Source organism: Pagrus major, chromosome 4, assembly GCF_040436345.1.
Source record: "Pagrus major chromosome 4, Pma_NU_1.0".
In the NCBI taxonomy this organism is placed as follows: domain Eukaryota; kingdom Metazoa; phylum Chordata; class Actinopteri; order Spariformes; family Sparidae; genus Pagrus; species Pagrus major.
In genome coordinates, this window is record NC_133218.1 from 20,730,563 (window position 1) to 20,746,569 (window position 16,007).

General features: G+C 40.3%; 1 protein-coding gene across 2 annotated transcripts in view; it reads left to right on the plus strand.

The window, feature by feature from the left end:
- The window catches only part of acsf3 (acyl-CoA synthetase family member 3), a 45,013-nt gene that overhangs the window by 16,417 nt on the left and 12,589 nt on the right, over positions 1-16,007 (plus strand). For both annotated transcript variants that reach the window (XM_073465197.1, XM_073465196.1), the window contains exons 6-7: positions 4,528-4,625; positions 5,265-5,391. In XM_073465197.1, the coding sequence (XP_073321298.1) occupies positions 4,528-4,625; positions 5,265-5,391 (225 nt within the window). The remainder of the gene's footprint in view (positions 1-4,527; positions 4,626-5,264; positions 5,392-16,007) is intronic.

The window sequence follows — 16,007 nt, forward strand, 5'->3', positions numbered from 1 at the left end:
AAGTCTGACAGCGGCCAAGCCTGATGTAAAAAAGTTGGTGTCAGAGGGGAAATGTAATTTTAGCCATTGAGCAGTGTGAGTAACCTATTTCAGCCTTGTGATTTGAAATCGCTATAGCCCACTTAACGTTTTATTTGATGTGCAAACATTATTTGTATCCTGTTTTTGTTCGGATACCAGGTTAGTATTTATTTACCATGCTATTTTAAGTTATGCCAGCCAGTTGGTTTTCTCTCCTTTTTTTGTACGGAGAAGTCTGGTTTGAAGTTTGTTGAGACTTTGAAATAAAAACCAAACGTTAAGTAGGGGGCATAAGGAAAAGTTATGTGTGGAAAATAACAAGAACTGTGTGAAACAATAAATGTAAAAAAAAAAAAAAAGTGGAGCGAGTTTGTCCTCATTTCGGAATAAAGCCTAAATAGAGTCATAATTGGTGGGGATTACTGATAGTTAAGAGTCTCAGTCGTTGTTGCTATTTTCAGTTGCTTTAATAGTGTGGACCACATGATATATTCTCCTCTTTTTTTTTTCTCCTCACAATTTTCGAATCCAGTCGCGGGCCGGATTGAACGGTTCGGCAGGCCGGATTTGGCCCGCGGGCCGCCAGTTGATGATCACTGCTTTATGCCATTTAAAGCCTAAAATTATGCATTCTTGCATGAATTTCTCGAAATAACTATAGAACAATCCTATCTGGACCTTTGTTTTCCCTTCTCCACTCTGCACAGACCTTTTCTCACGCAGCATGCAGCATTTATAACCTGACTGTGCTCTACCAACATGCACTCAATCTTGTTGAATCATCGAAACCAGAACACTACAAGCCTCCCAAGATTTCTACAGCTCCTGACGCGACAGAAATAAAAATGATTATAGAAGAGGGCGTAGAAAGGCGAAAGAGATTCCCCGAATCGCCCTTTAATGGATTTTGGAGACTTTGTCATTGAAGGAGAGGAGTCTGTTTTTTTCATTTTGTCGATGGCAATCTTTTGCTGAACAGGATGAAGAACCCAAGGAAGATTACTTGTTCTACACCTTCTCACTCCAATCGGAAGAAAAGAGAACATGAGGCTGAGAGACTGACCTTATTTGTTTGGGTTTTGTAATCTCTTATTTAAATTGTATTTATTCAACCATGACGGCCTTGATCTAAAGGAGGCCTATTTTACTCAGGTATTAAGGGTTGGGTTATGCTAGTGAAGAGCTAGTTTGTACCCTGTATTGTTGAATCATATCTGAAATTAAATGGTTATAGTTGTTCTGAACAGTCACACATAAATGTGAAGTGAAAAGCCAGCTGTCGCAAAGAGGTTGAGACATGATATTGTTAAATTGTGGGGATAATGGCACATTTTCTGGCAGTCTCTCCTGGAAGACATTCAGTGTTGTACTCAGCTGTTCATATGAAAGTAACAAATGAAAAAATAGATGAAAAGAGAAGTTCAAACTCTGGCTCTTAAAAAAAAAACCCACACAGCTGCCCAATTGCAGTGTGGAGTTGGTAAGAACATCAAATTGTCAGTTTCGTCAGACACAACCCTTCCAATCCAAGTCAGAAAAATGTCAAGGGACGGGGTTTCCAAGCTATTCGACCCTGAGACCATCACTTCAGATGAAGCATATAAGTGTCCTTCAGCTGTAGCTGAACCTGATCCACTCTGTCCTCCAAACTGTTCCTCTAATGAAAATAAGACAGCCGAGACACCTCGTGCTTTAGGTCCCAATTAACCTTGTCCACACCCCCACAGCAGTTCAGGACGCAGTGATCATTAAAACCTTGCCAGATTTAACTTGTCAGACCTTCTGACTTGAGCTTGTTTTCATCCTGCGTCTCCACCGACAAACAGTCTAGTTACTTTTGTGGTCAGTTGGTTTTCCCTGTTGGACCAAGCGCAAGTGATGGAGGGTGTGTGATAGACATTGCCCATCAGGACTGGAGTGGATTAGATCAATATGAAGTGAGAGAATCACTCTTTAATCAGGACCTGACCTGCTCTTTATTGGGAGAGCAGTGGTCTGTGAAATGGCATAATAGCCTTAAGGCAGGCACGCACACACTCACAGAAAAAGCCACTGAGACCTTCTCTGTGCATCCCCTGTGCACTCTTTGCTATAATTACTTAACTCAGGATGTCACACTTGCACACACAGAAAGATGGAGACTGCAGGTGGTGTCAGTACATGTGGGAATTTTCAATTTGTAACACTTTTCTTTTTTTTTTTTTAAACACATTTCTTATTAAGAGTTTCACTTAAAAATGACTGCAGCTCACAGTTGAGAACAATTGCTGCATTTGACAGATCTTATTGTATTTCATAATTTGTTGGCTCATGTAACATTTTTTATGCAACTGTGCTGAAATAAAAAGCCTTGTCAAGCACTCAGCAGTAGTTGACTGGAAGATTGAAATCTACTGTTCAGTCACTGCTTTCTTTTTTCCATCAGAAACGGCGTCAAACAGGTGCAAAATTGGAGACTGTTATTTCAGTGGATGGTTATGGAGGTTTATGGAGTATTACTGGCATTGTGTGTGTTGGAAGGGGGTGATATCGTGAGCTTTGGGTTGACTAGATGCTGTGGATGCTGCAGATCAGTCATTTTAAGAAGACTGTCAGTACTCTTGATATATCAGAATGTATCTGTTCTTACAAGTCTTTGACAAACCGTCCAATACACAGTTCTCCATTCGGAATTTACTCGATGTTGGAGAAAACAGCTATGTAAGGCCATTGACCCAGAAATCCCCACTACTGTCCAAGTAAGCTGACTGGCGACTGAGACGAATAGCTTTCAGTTTAGTGTTTCACAAGCTCAGCAAACCATTTAGTGACCAGTTATGCCCTGCAGACGGAGGTTAATGCCATCTTGGAAGAGAGCACTCCCACAGTAGTAGAAATCCTGCACTAAGGGTTGATGACGATCATTCCATTGGTCATTGCCCATACAAGTGTTCAACTTCTTTAAAGTGGAACAAAAATCATCCCATCTTGCTTTCAACTTACTAAACTGCTCAAAAAAATAAAGGGAACACTAAAATAACACATCCCAGATCTGAATAAATGAAATATTCTTATTAAATACTTTGTTCTTTATACAGTTGAATGTGCTGACAACAAAATCACACAAAAATTATCAATGGAAATCAAATTTATTAACCCACGGAGGTCTGGATTTGGAGTCACACTCAAAATTAAAGTGGAAAAAAACAATACAGGCTGATCCAACTTTGTTGTAATGTCCTTAAAACAAGTCAAAATGAGGCTCAGTAGTGTGTGTGGCCTCCACGTGCCTGTATGACCTCCCTACAACGCCTGGGCATGCTCCTGATGAGGTGGCGGATGGTCTCCTGGGGGATCTCCTCCCAGACCTGGACTAAAGCATCCGCCAACTCCTGGACAGTCTGTGGTGCAACGTGGCATTGGTGGATGGAGCGAGACATGATGTCCCAGATGTGCTCAATTGGATTCAGGTCTGGGGAACGGGCGGGCCAGTCCATAGCATCAATGCCTTCTTACCTACCTACCTAATGGCAGTCGGGCTACCTCTGGCGAGCACATGGAGGGCTGTGCGGCCCCCCAAAGAAATGCCACCCCACACCATTACTGACCCACTGCCAAATCGGTCATGCTGGAGGATGTTGCAGGCAGCAGAACGTTCTCCACGGCGTCTCCAGACTCTGTCACGTCTGTCGCATGTGCTCAGTGTGAACCTGCTTTCATCTGTGAAGAGCACAGGGCGCCAGTGGCGAATTTGCCAATTTTGGTGTTCTTTGGCAAATGCCAAACGTCGTGCACGGTGTTGGGCTGTAAGCACAACCCCCACCTGTGGACGTCGGGCCCTCATACCACCCTCATGGAGTCTGTTTCTGACCGTTTGAGCAGACACATGCACATTTGTGGCCTGCTGGAGGTCATTTTGCAGGGCTCTGGCAGTGCTCCTCCTGTTCCTCCTTGCACAAAGGAGGAGGTAGCGGTCCTGCTGCTGGGTTGTTGCCCTCCTACGGCCTCCTCCACGTCTCCTGATGTACTGGCCTGTCTCCTGGTAGCGCCTCCATGCTCTGGACACTACGCTGACAGACACAGCAAACCTTCTTGCCACAGCTCGCATTGATGTGCCATCCTGGATGAGCTGCACTACCTGAGCCACTTGTGTGGGTTGTAGACTCCGTCTCATGCTACCACTAGAGTGAAAGCACCGCCAGCATTCAAAAGTGACCAAAACATCAGCCAGAAAGCATAGGAACTGAGAAGTGGTCTGTGGTCACCACCTGCAGAACCACTCCTTTATTGGGGGTGTCTTGCTAATTGCCTATAATTTCCACCTGTTGTCTATTCCATTTGCACAACAGCATGTGAAATTGATTGTCAATCAGTGTTGCTTCCTAAGTGGACAGTTTGATTTCACAGAAGTGTGACTGACTTGGAGTTACATTGTGTTGTTTAAGTGTTCCCTTTATTTTTTTGAGCAGTGTATATTCCCTTGTACTCATGTGCTTTCGTGTGTGTTTCTGCTTGATTTACTGACAGGGGCTGTGGGGTTGCCGCTACCGACTGTGGAAGTCCAGATTGTCATGAATAACACAACCAACGTCACGATTGTGGAGGGCAATCACAGAGAGACTCGGGTAAACACTGAATTAATACATTATAAGCCGACTTTTAGGGGCGGGCAATTTTAGATTGTGAATTGATGTTGACGGTGTCCACAATCTTATGGCGAATCATGGAAATCACATGATTTAACATCCTTACTCCTAAACTTCACATAACCAAGGTAACATTCACATAGCTTGTACATTTGCAATGTGAGTTACATTTAGTGGCATGTCGGATGAGGAGCTTGTGCCAAAGATTAAGGTCTAGATTGTGATTGTGATTAAATAGATTGTGGTGTTTTTGTGTTTTTTTTCTTTTTTTTTTTGGTTTCAAGAATTGAAAAAAAGTGAATTTTCAAGGAAAATTTTGGTGAATTTCAAACCCCAAACTCTACTGTACAAGCCACAATACAGATAGTGACTGCATGTTTTCTAGAAATAAATATAACATACAGGTTATTCTCATTTCTTACACATGGAAATACAATATTTTGCTTTCATAACTCTACAACTGCAAGCTGGTTAGATTCAGTTCAGCATGTGTTGTCTTGCTGTACATCTGTCAGCACCAATTGTATTGTCATTTAAGTGTTATTCTGGCTAATTTTAACTGCACTTAAGTCTTTAAAACTGTCTGTCTTGGTCTCTTACTCTCTGAATATATTGCAGGTACGTCAAGGTCTGGAGGGCAAAGAAGGGGAGCTCCTAGTTCGGGGTCCGTCTGTCTTTAAGGAATACTGGAACAAACCTCAAGAGACCCGAGAGTCTTTCACTGACGACGGCTGGTTCAAAACAGGTACCCAACCCTCCTCTCCTCATCCGCCTCCTCCCCCCTTTTCTCTTAACTCACACTTGAGCACTGTACATGCACACATGCACGCACGCATTCACACACATTCCCTTGGAGGGAGTGAATCCTGCCACTAATTGCATCTACATGAGTTGTACTGTCGGAGGGATTCACAGGAGGGGGAAAGATGTCAACAGATTTTTTCGTCTCTGCTGCAGACTTCACTTTCAGGGCTCTATTTTAAACACTTAAAAACCAGGAGACCAGTCTAGGAAAGCACACACATACACACACACACAAATTGTGTGTACCATATGTGTGTGTGCACATTTTGGGGTACTATGAGGGAGTGATAAATGGACTATGTGTGTTTTTTGGTGCTGCAGGGCATTTTTCCTCCTAAGTGGTTGTGACTGCTCTGGGTCTTGAGAAACCAAGTGTTGCTCTCTCTCTCTCTTTCTTTAGTGTGTGTGTGTGTGTGTGTGTGTGTGTGTGTGTGTGTGTGTGTGTGTGTGTGTGGCAGCACATAGGGAAGCTGTCATCAGAGGCTCTCTCTCCCTGCAGCACAGCAATTCTCTTTTTGCCCCCCCCCCTCCCCAAGGAGCTCTGCTTTACTCCAAAGCCACCAGTAGACAGGCGTTTCGTTGTTTGTGTGTAGAGTGGTGGAGGCTGGGGGGCACAGAAGGGAGGGCAGAACCAATAGGAGCTTTTAATTGTCATGTAGACAACAAGAGATAAGAGCCAGAAGCAAAAAGAGTGAGAAAAGGGCTGGAAGTATTGAGCTTGGAGATGTAGTGGTGGACGGGAGAGAGAGTATGCTACAAAGGGTGGCATGTAAGGCTCCCGAGAGAGTGGGGATGGACAAGGTAGGAACGGGGAGCTGGCGATGGTGGAGGCGGGGAAGGGCGGGTGAAAAGAAGCAGGGAAGGAGCGAGTGGTGGAGAGCGAAGCAGGGCGAAGCAGTGGGAGAGCAGGGCAGAGTGTGTTTAATTGGCTTTGCAGGCTGGAAGGACAGAGATCCAGAGCACAGCACGCTGCTGTCACACTCCATTACAGCCACTGGCCACATAATGAGAGCCTGTGCAATCAGCTCCCCACAGACCGATCCCTCGAGCCACACACACATACACTCACACACATATACACACTGTGGACTACTCTATAGGCAGCTATCAAACTCTTGCCCACCCACCTGCCTGTGTTCCCTGATGCCAACTTAAACACACACACACACACACACACACAGGCACACACATATAGAGTTGTGAAGTGGCAGGAGTTCAGTTTATGTTTTCTGTAGACAATGTTAGGTGACAGCTGAAGCCCTTAAAAGCTCTCCTCTTGTGGTTACATCATTAGGTAGAAAATATCTGGTACTAAAAGGTCTGTATAGGGGAACTCCACCGATTATACACAGCAAACTCTGTTAACAGGTCTCAGGGAGTACTACTGCATATGTGGAAAAGGGTTGTATTAAGTTATTTGTGACCCCAGAATAAGATGCAGGAAATCTGATAAATTGCCTCAGGTGATGTCATATGACAGAGACTGCCAGTTTAAAAATGGAAAAAATATCTGCATTTGTGGAGTTGGAAAGAAGTGATCTTACCAAACCTCTGTTGCCCTCTACATTAACCGCTACTAGCATAACTTGAACCTCTGAAAGAACTATCTGAGGATGAGTTGCATTGTGGGTAATGTGCCAGATCAGTGGAGTACTGTTTAAAGAAGTCAATTACAAAACTAAAAGATCATTTCAGGAGGGGAGAACCTGAAGATTTTGCTTCGTAACAAGATGATAATACATTTGGCTATGTTAAAGAATTCCCTGTGAGGTTGTCAGGCAATCAGCAGAGACTCCAGGATGTAGCTGTGTCTAGGGCAAAATAGTTAGAGGAGGTGCTGTTACGTTTATTTTTTTAGCTTTGGACTGAAGCAGGCTAGCTTTTTTCCCCTCCCTTCAATCTTTATGCTAAGCTAATTGTCTGCTGGCTCTAGCTTAATTTTTAGCGTACAGAAATGTGTATTTCCAAAAATATCAAACCGTTCTATTAGCTAATTGTTATATTCTCAGTCAATATTAGGTTAATTGGGGAACTATGGTGCAGCATTTGTTGCGAAAGTGTTTGTCACAGCTCTGATTGACATTTCTGCCTTCTTCTGAGACTCATGGGTACTGTAATTTTAACAGCCATCTATCATACCAGAGTGACAGAAAAGTTCTCTTACACAAAGAAAGAGCATTTTAATCATTTAAACTGGTGGCCACAGTTTTGATAAGACAAGAAAAGATAAGATACGATATGATAAGTTAAGATAAGACTTTATTGATCTCTCACCAAGGAAATTCACAAGTCATAAGCAGAGGGAAAAACAAATTACAGTACGGAACAAAATACTTGCAACCTAAAGCTAATCCCACTTCACAACGCTACATACTTTGAGACATGTGCAGCTGATTTATCGAAAGGCACTTGCTCGTGTGGACAGTAAACTCCCACAAGTAACTCACATGAACCCTCTTTGTGGATGTGTGTGTGGGGGTGTGACAGTACTCTTTTTACCATCACACCTGCTCCCTGTTTCACACTCCACCTTCCTCTCTGACACTGTCTCATCCTCACACTCCATCTCTGACTTGCTAACTCTTGGCTGATCTCTTGTCACCTTCCGACGGAGCTTTCTCTATCTCACTTTTTCTTTTTTACATCCTCCAGGTTTTGACCTTCAGGTCAGGGAGGGGAAAAAAAGTGTTGAGACTGCTTTTCAGGGATCTGACTACGATGTCCATTTTTGGACTTTTACAATGAATTGCAAATATTTGACTTGAATAAAATACGCACACCATCTCATACATCCACTAACCTGGCACACGCAGTGAAGTGTTGAAGAGACTTTCCTGTCATGAATTTTGCCTCGAAGCTGCAGCTACTTCCAGGCTCCCACCCTCCATCAATTAGTTGTGAAGGAGTTGCGAAGGTGTGACTGAAACATGGAGGATGAGAAAGAAGTTATCTGATGGTCTTTAGACACACTGTATCTAAGATCTAAGCACGCAATGTTAGGTTACAACAGAAGTAATATACAGCCATTAGGCTCAATATATTTAATTACAAAGACAAAAACAGGTCATAATGGGGAAATAATGTTCAAAATCATGCCATTAATTATATTCTAATCAATCAACACTCCAGGCTTGATTCAATTAATGTTTTGTATATATGAGCTTTCTTACCCATAGCAAAAAATAACCATAATACTGTATATCTAATGCCTCAAACATTATATAGACCATTGTAGTTTGTCACCTCAAGAAATGTGTGTGTTTCTGTCAATACTATAGAGGAAAGGAATAGGCATTTGTAGATTTTTCTGTTGTTTAACTGATTAGCAAGTTCATCGCTGTAGTTCTGAAAATGTGCAGTTACTGTTTTTATCATATGTAATTACACAGCCAAACTGATAGCTTCACTTTTTAAAACCTGCATTATTTGTCAGAAAGGTTTCTGACAAATAATGCATCACATGTGCATTTAAAGTATTATTATCTATTGAGCTTCAACATACAGCAGTTCAGTGCTGAAATTGTACAGATCATACAGAATCTTACAAAAGTATGTTTGTTATGTGCATGTTTTCTTACTTTCTTTCTTACTTTTTTATAATGCTGATGGCATATTAAGATGATGTAGTGAAAAGAATGCCAGTCAAACCTCAAACAAAAACAATATGGGAAATGTGATGGAAAAATGACATTTACCTTAGTTTCCTGTATTAATTTGAGGAAGATTATAGCCTCCTCATCCCTCCACAAAGATCTTGTGTTTTTTCTGCCCGTTATCTAATCTCCTCTGAGACTTCAGTGGTTGTTTAAGTCGTGTTTCATACATTTCACAGGTTTTTTACTAAGTCTGTTTCCATTGTATTTCTTGACATTTTCTTTCGATCAATATATCATCTTTCCCTAATCAGCTTAGCTTAAAAATATTCTTGCAATAGTATGACTTTTTTTCAAATTTCCAACATATCCACTCAGGGTATCTGATGCACAAATTGAAAATGTGCATGGAAACAGGGTGATGTAGCAGAAAGATATGTTCCTCCCTGTTATCTAAAGCTGGGTTAAGTAATTCACCTCAGGCTACTACATTCATAACCTAAAAACTTCATTTTGTTAGATCATCCAGTAGAACTGTTTCAAGCCTAAATAATAAAAAGAAGGTTTTAAAACAGTTTTAAATCCAACAAAGGTCTTAAAAACAGTTCTGTGTGGCCTAGTGGAAGATGACATCTGAGCAGAAAAAAAAGCTAATAGGAGACTGACAGGCCAATAGGAGAAGGAGGCAAAGGAGAGATTGCCAAAGAAAAGTGAAGTGTAAGAAGTGGAGAAGGAGTGTGAGAGTTTGGATCAATAAGTCCTCAGCTGGCAAGAGGTGTCTTCTCCAGTGCAAGCGGGTGCTGTGTAGCATGACTGGCAGCTCTATAGAGAAGCTGTCACCTTCTCCTGAGTGCTCTCTCTTTCCACTCATCTTCACAAACATCTCTGAGCACATTGATCCCCTCTCACCTTTTTTAACCCTCTTTTTGTGCTCGTGCTACAGTCCATCTGCTGTCCAGAGCTACAGTATGAGGTCGGCGCAATTTGACAAGTGGACTGCTGTTGGATTTGTTGCACAATTGTACATACTATAACAAGTTAAGGCAACATAGGTGAAAAAAGGGATACAACTAGTGATGGTGCAGTAGATTTGGGTTTAGTCAACCAAGAGAGCCCAGTGCTCCTCCTGGAATTGATTATGATGTTCTGAAATAAATCATAAATAAATGTATGAATACATAAATTAGTAAGGACTTGTGGGAAGAGAAGGGAGCTTGAGCATTAGCAATTTTCAAATTTTGCGTTTCAATGATGAATAATGGAAGCTTAGTTGTAGCAGGCAGTGTGGAGGAAGCTGTGTTTGGGGGCTGACGATTAACCCTGTCTTATCTGATGTTTAATTATTTAATTAATTGGAAGGGACTCAGACTCTTGGGCATAAAAGTTAACAAGGGTGTTAAATCTTTGTCTTTTTACCTCAGTTTCACACTCTTAATGGCGTATTCCCTGTAGAAACTACCTATGTGAGACAACTGAATCTCGTAAGAGCAAGAATTAACTATAAGTGTGGCAAAATATGTTTTGGTGACATATTTTGATATTTTGTTGCTGCAACCATTAACGGTATAAAATATGGGCAGAACTTTTAGATCAGAAACCAAAGGCTAATGCAGCAGTGCCTGGAATCCTTTTTAATGGCCAACATGGGGCGACTCCACTGGTTTCAAAAAGACCTCTGATTATATGTAAGCTTATGAGAAAAAGACCCTACCTTTCACTTGATTTATTTAGTCAGTTAACAGTTTCCTAATGAGTTTATTGTCTAAATCGTTAGTTTCAAGTCTTCTTCAATACAGCATGATGTTCATTTTGTAAATTATGCTCCCTTTTAGATTAAAATAGCCGATAAAGCAGGCTACGCTTCAGAGCGCAGCTACTACTAGCACAGGAAGTCCTCATGCTCACATCAATCAGGACATCCCCACAGCTCCACCCTCTTGTCCAGATATGGTCACTTCTGGCTCCAAAAAACCAAGATGGCAACGGCAGTAATGCCAAACTGAGTATTTCAAAATGGTAGTCCACAAACCAATGGGTGGTTTTACATATGGTTGTAAAAAACATTTTCCTTTTATTTAAAGATGCTCCTGCCAGGTTGATAATAAAACATGTTTTAAGCTTATTGGTTATTGCTGAAGAGGTTTGTTTTTAAGCATTTTCGTTCTTAAGCAAACCTTATTCCTTTTTTTATTTGACAAAGCTTGAATGTTAAAGCTAAAGCCCACATAATATATCAATTGGCCGATGTTGGCTTATCACAGATATATCGGAATCAGCATATATGTTGATCAATATGTGCCGTTTTTAGGGAATGTAATGCAGAAAAAGATGCTCGTAGTAATTGTAATTATTAAATTACTAGTGAAGTTTACTGTTTCAGTGCACTGGTGTGATGAACTGTAAAATATCCTGCCTCCATTACAAGTGTTTGATAACCACATTTGCAGGATCATTGCAACAAATGTGTGTATATTGGGCGATATATAGCGATGTCAGAATTCCTAATATCAAAAATCGAGTACCGTCAGGCTCTAGTTAAAACAAATTGAATTGAGATTGTGTGTGTGTGCCTCTTGATCAAGCTTGTGTGTCTGACTGTGGCTGCTTGCTCGAGACTTAGAGAGATCTAATCCCAGCTGTTAAGGTGAGCTTCAGGTCTGCAGGGTAAGTTCTCTTCACAGACAGACAGACAGACAGACAGAAGTGTGGCTCATATCCTGCAGAGCCATCACTAGTCATTTGTGCATCGCTCTTTTGCTCCCAGCTGCGCTCTCCTCTTCACTGCCTCCATCCCTCTCTGTGTTCCCAATGTCATATTTCACCCCGAGTCACATTGTGTCCTCCCAACTCCAATGTCAGAGCTCCCTGTGGGATCCGCCAACACCCCACCCCTCCTGGCACTTTGTTTCAAACCAACCAACCCTGTAACATGTACAGCCAAGGTGTCAGCACACAGTGCTCCCGGTCTTATTACCACCAGTTGCAGGTAAATTTAGTAAAATGTTGCATCATGTGAGCTACTAAACTAAACTAAACTCACAACTAAAGTTTTTAGCAAACTTTTGAAGCAGCTGCCATTTTGTTCCTGCAGAATGGAAACATTAAATAAGATATCTTTTCTGGTCAAAAACAAAGAGACGAAAAACTTTGAAATCAAAAGTGCAAAAAGCAAAACTAATCTGAGTTTCGAATCTGGTTTGTTCAGGCTTTACAATAGACTGCTGTATGTGTGTCTGGGTTGACTATCAGATTTGTGTGATTCAGTGCAGAGAAGGTGCATGTAAACTGCAGTTAAGTAGTCTGCTTGATGAACATGGCAGATCTGAGACAGACATCAATCCTCAAGTTCAGCTTGTTATCTGCTGGTGGAGAGGCAACCCAGCGAGGAATATAATCAGTAACATTAACATAAAGCAATTCAAGCTTCTTTAATTGCATTATATTAAACAAATTAGATCACTCATCCAAGTGCAAAGTGCTTTCTTGTACGATATTAATTACTAAAAAAAGGAGCTGTGACAAAAGTTAAGGATGATAAATAATGTCAGAGCTGAGATTTCACTGCTTGGCTGTCTGTTATTTATCCTCATTAACTCTTCCATCTAGTCATCTGGGCTTTAATGTGGAACATTAATATTCATATATGCTAAGTGTTTACAGTCACTCTGAGAAGAGGCACGACTCACTTTTAGACCTCTCTCATCTTTGTTCAGATATCAGGCTGTCCTCTCCACAGTGATGGAGGGCACTCAGCTTTAACCTGCAGTGTGAGAGTTTAGGTTTGTGTCGAATGTGGTGAAAGAATGTGACTCTGCTCGTACTCACAGCGGAGAAGCATCTCCTCATCAGGCTCACTTTTAACACTTCACTGATGCTAGTGCAGATACACTGATAAACAATAGTCAAAACAAATTTGACAGAAGCTAATTTTTGAAAAATATTCAAAGGGATTTAAAAAGTTTCTACGACCTCATTGTCTGCACTGTTAGAATAATACTGTAAAATTTAAAGTAACTGGCTGGCGGCAATAAACTAGTGAGGTGCTGTAATATAATCAACAGTATGCTCATTGTAAACTGAATCACAATACCTATAAAATACTGTAATTGTCATCACAGTAGGGTTCTGTATTTTGTATTACAGCAAATATGGGACTGTAAATTAATAACCATAAATAATTGCACACTATAAAATTAAGTCACTGTTTTTGCCAGAAAAATGTCATTTGTTGTATCCCTTCATTTAACTTTAAATTGTTTTTACATTTGAATTCTTAGACTTGACATTCACGTGCAGAATTGGTTGGTAAGGGAATACATTTAATGGGATTACGTAATTAGGAAACAAAAAGTAGGTAACTGTGTTCCGTTAAAGTTAAAGAAAGAATTATGTAATTAGATTACAGGTACATTTCTTAAAAATACTAACAGGATTACAATTTAAAACAGAGAATGATATAAACTTTCCCTTAAACAGACAAAATCTAAACTTAATGTTTGACTCCCAGCCAAAAGCAGACAGCTGTTTTATTGTTTTGTCAAGATGCAAAATGGTATTAGGATCCCAACTGACTTCAAAGGGTAAATGTGCCCTAGATAGATAATTAGATAGATAATTAGTGATCCTACATATTTATAGAGCAATTCTAAATGTAAAACAACATGAACAGAGCTTTATATCATATTTTTTTAAAGGTGTATGTAAGAATTAAGAGCGTAGGTGCTTATACCTGTGCCAGGGCTAGCTGGTTAGCATGCTAACTTCAGTAGAGATCTTTTAAATGTAATACTTCACATTCTGTTGATAATTTTGGTTACTTTTTGAATGTTTTAAAATAAAATTCTTACACATTGCATCTTTTAAATATACATTTTCTTCTCTAGAAACATCGGGCGGGCTGAATTGAACCTAATGGCGGGCCAGCTTTGGCCTACAGGCCCCACTTTGGGCAGCCCTGTACTACTGTGTAACCATGCACACATGCAAACATGACAAAAACTTCACAAGTCTCACACAACATCAATCTGTTCTTGATTGAAACTAAATACACAAGTGTGTATTGTTACGGAAGACACACTTTTGTATTAGGATTACATAACCACAATCTTATTGCTATTTATTTTCTCGTGTCTTTATTTGCATATGTTTGATATTGAGGTAATCCAAAAGTAACGGAAAGTAATCAAGTTACATTACTTAATAATATTGTGATACTTGCACTATGGTACTGAATACATTTTTTAATAGGTAATTATTAGCTGTATCTGAATACAGTTTAAAGTAACCCTCCCAACCCTGGTCACATGTATCCTAGTTACATTGATTCAATGTGAAAAAGCACAAAAACATCACATTGTGGAACATTTTCAGATATTTTAATGTACTCTCTACAAACAGAACATGAAAATCCAAGCAACGGAAGCAATTAAAAAATCTGTTAAAGTGGAAATCTGGGTGAAAGTTCCCTGTAGCACAAAATAAACAGAAAATACTTAAAGTCTCAATATTCGGGGGACAAGAAATCAATGAGAAAACTAATGCTTTGGCAATACTGTCACATTATGGAAAAAAAAAAACTTTACACATCAAATATATAACGTTTTACAAAGAGTAAAACATTAAGTATATTGTCTTTTTTCAACTGAGTATATGTCAAAAAGGAATAGCAAATTATCACATTTTGTTTATGTTTTACGCAGCGTCTCAACTTTTATAGAATCGGTGTGGTATTTCATTGTATAATGATGGGAATCAAAGACACACAGGCTTAGGAGAGATGTGCATCTTTATAAAAAGTCTTTTTAATTTTAACCGCACACTTGAGTGTCTGGAGCTGGATTTTTTAGGTACACTTTATCCATGGATGAGTTTGCAGTCTGAGTTTGAGTCAAAACCAGACTGAGAAAAATAATGTGAGTGTGGACATGTTTTTATTTTATCACTCAAAGTGCACTTTACAGGAGGCCACATGCCAGACACATCTCCAGGGTTGAGTGGAGGGGGTACACAAAAAAACAACTACATGGTACTTAGATCAAGGTCAGACTCAAATCACATTCAATTACAAACACTCACATAACAGTTATTTCAGAAAAAGCAGAAATCTGTTATGGGGTCAGAATGTCCTGACAAACTAATGGATGACTTCTGTCACCTCCACAGAAACTGTTTTTGTGCATTTTGAGTTGCCTCTCTGCCTCCCCGACACCTCTAGTTGTAACGCTCGTGGCAGACAGGCTGAAGTGTTTTTGTGATGTTGGCCTTTGTCATATGTCACACTATGCCCTTTTCTTTCACACATTTTTTGTCTAAGCAAAGCAACATGTCTAGACTATGTGTGTGTGTGTTTGTCTGTGTCTGTGTAATTTTGAACAGTTGTGTGGAGCGAGGCTCATGTGTGCACCCAATCAGACATAAATTGAGAACGCTGGGCATTTATGACATCAATTAATGATTTGGGGGAAAGCATTGAAAATACAGCTGCTTCTGAATCTTGTCAAATCATAGTACCCATTTTCTGAGGTAACATCAATGGCGCCATCACTGTGGAGCCCCCGTGCTGCTCTGAGAGTTTGTTGAGTGGGTACTCAGGGAGAGAGGCAAACAGTTGGTTTGATGGATAAAGAGCCCACAGCCTGGTTCAGCCAGGAGGGACTCACCTCCCTTGTCTGGGATAAATTTAAGCTCCAACCTGAGTGCATCAAATGTAGCAACAGACATTGCATGATCAAAATTGTGTTAAATATATTGGCATATGTTTTATTTTTTGTTTCTTTTTTGTGTTAGTATGTGTGGAGTGTATAGAAATCATGTTACATATTACCTTTCATTTCCAGTGAGGGTTGCAGCAATATTCCAGTTTAAAGATCGACCATGGTATGAAATCAAATGAAACATAAAAAAAAACGTTTAATCCACTAGATCTGGAATTTAATTTGGATTCACATTGGGTGTTAGGATATCA